Source organism: Brassica oleracea, chromosome C4 (genome assembly GCF_000695525.1).
Source record: "Brassica oleracea var. oleracea cultivar TO1000 chromosome C4, BOL, whole genome shotgun sequence".
In the NCBI taxonomy this organism is placed as follows: domain Eukaryota; kingdom Viridiplantae; phylum Streptophyta; class Magnoliopsida; order Brassicales; family Brassicaceae; genus Brassica; species Brassica oleracea.
Window position 1 is genome coordinate 29,879,697 of NC_027751.1, and position 318 is coordinate 29,880,014.

At 43.7% G+C, this 318-nt stretch overlaps 1 protein-coding gene across 1 annotated transcript in view; it reads left to right on the forward strand.

Annotated features, from left to right (window-relative positions):
• The window catches only part of LOC106338611 (spore wall protein 2-like), a 2,425-nt gene extending 2,319 nt beyond the window's left edge, over positions 1–106 (forward strand). Inside the window, exon 3 of the mRNA XM_013777549.1 lies at positions 74–106. Within this exon, the coding sequence (XP_013633003.1) occupies positions 74–106 (33 nt within the window). The remainder of the gene's footprint in view (positions 1–73) is intronic.
• The last annotated feature ends 212 nt before the right edge of the window (positions 107–318 follow it).

Sequence of the window (318 nt, forward strand, 5' to 3'; positions counted from 1 at the left end):
TTTTTTTTTTTTTTTTTTTTTTTTTTTTTTTTTTTTTTTTTTTTTAAGCAAGACCGAGTAAAAGTGGCCTTAGTGGCGCATTTACCCGGTGAGGCATTTGTCTTGATTAAGGATGGAAGAGGCGGAGATGTTTGGAGTTCCAAGCTCTCGGTACTGCTTCGCCCGTTGAAGTCTCGAGGCGGTATACTCCTGGTTTGATGACTTCGACGATCTTGTACGGTCCTTCCCAGTTGGCTCCGAGCTTGCCGGCTTTCCACTCCTTAGTCTTTTCGAAGACCTTTCTTAAAACAAGATTGCCCATTTCGAGGGGACGCGACT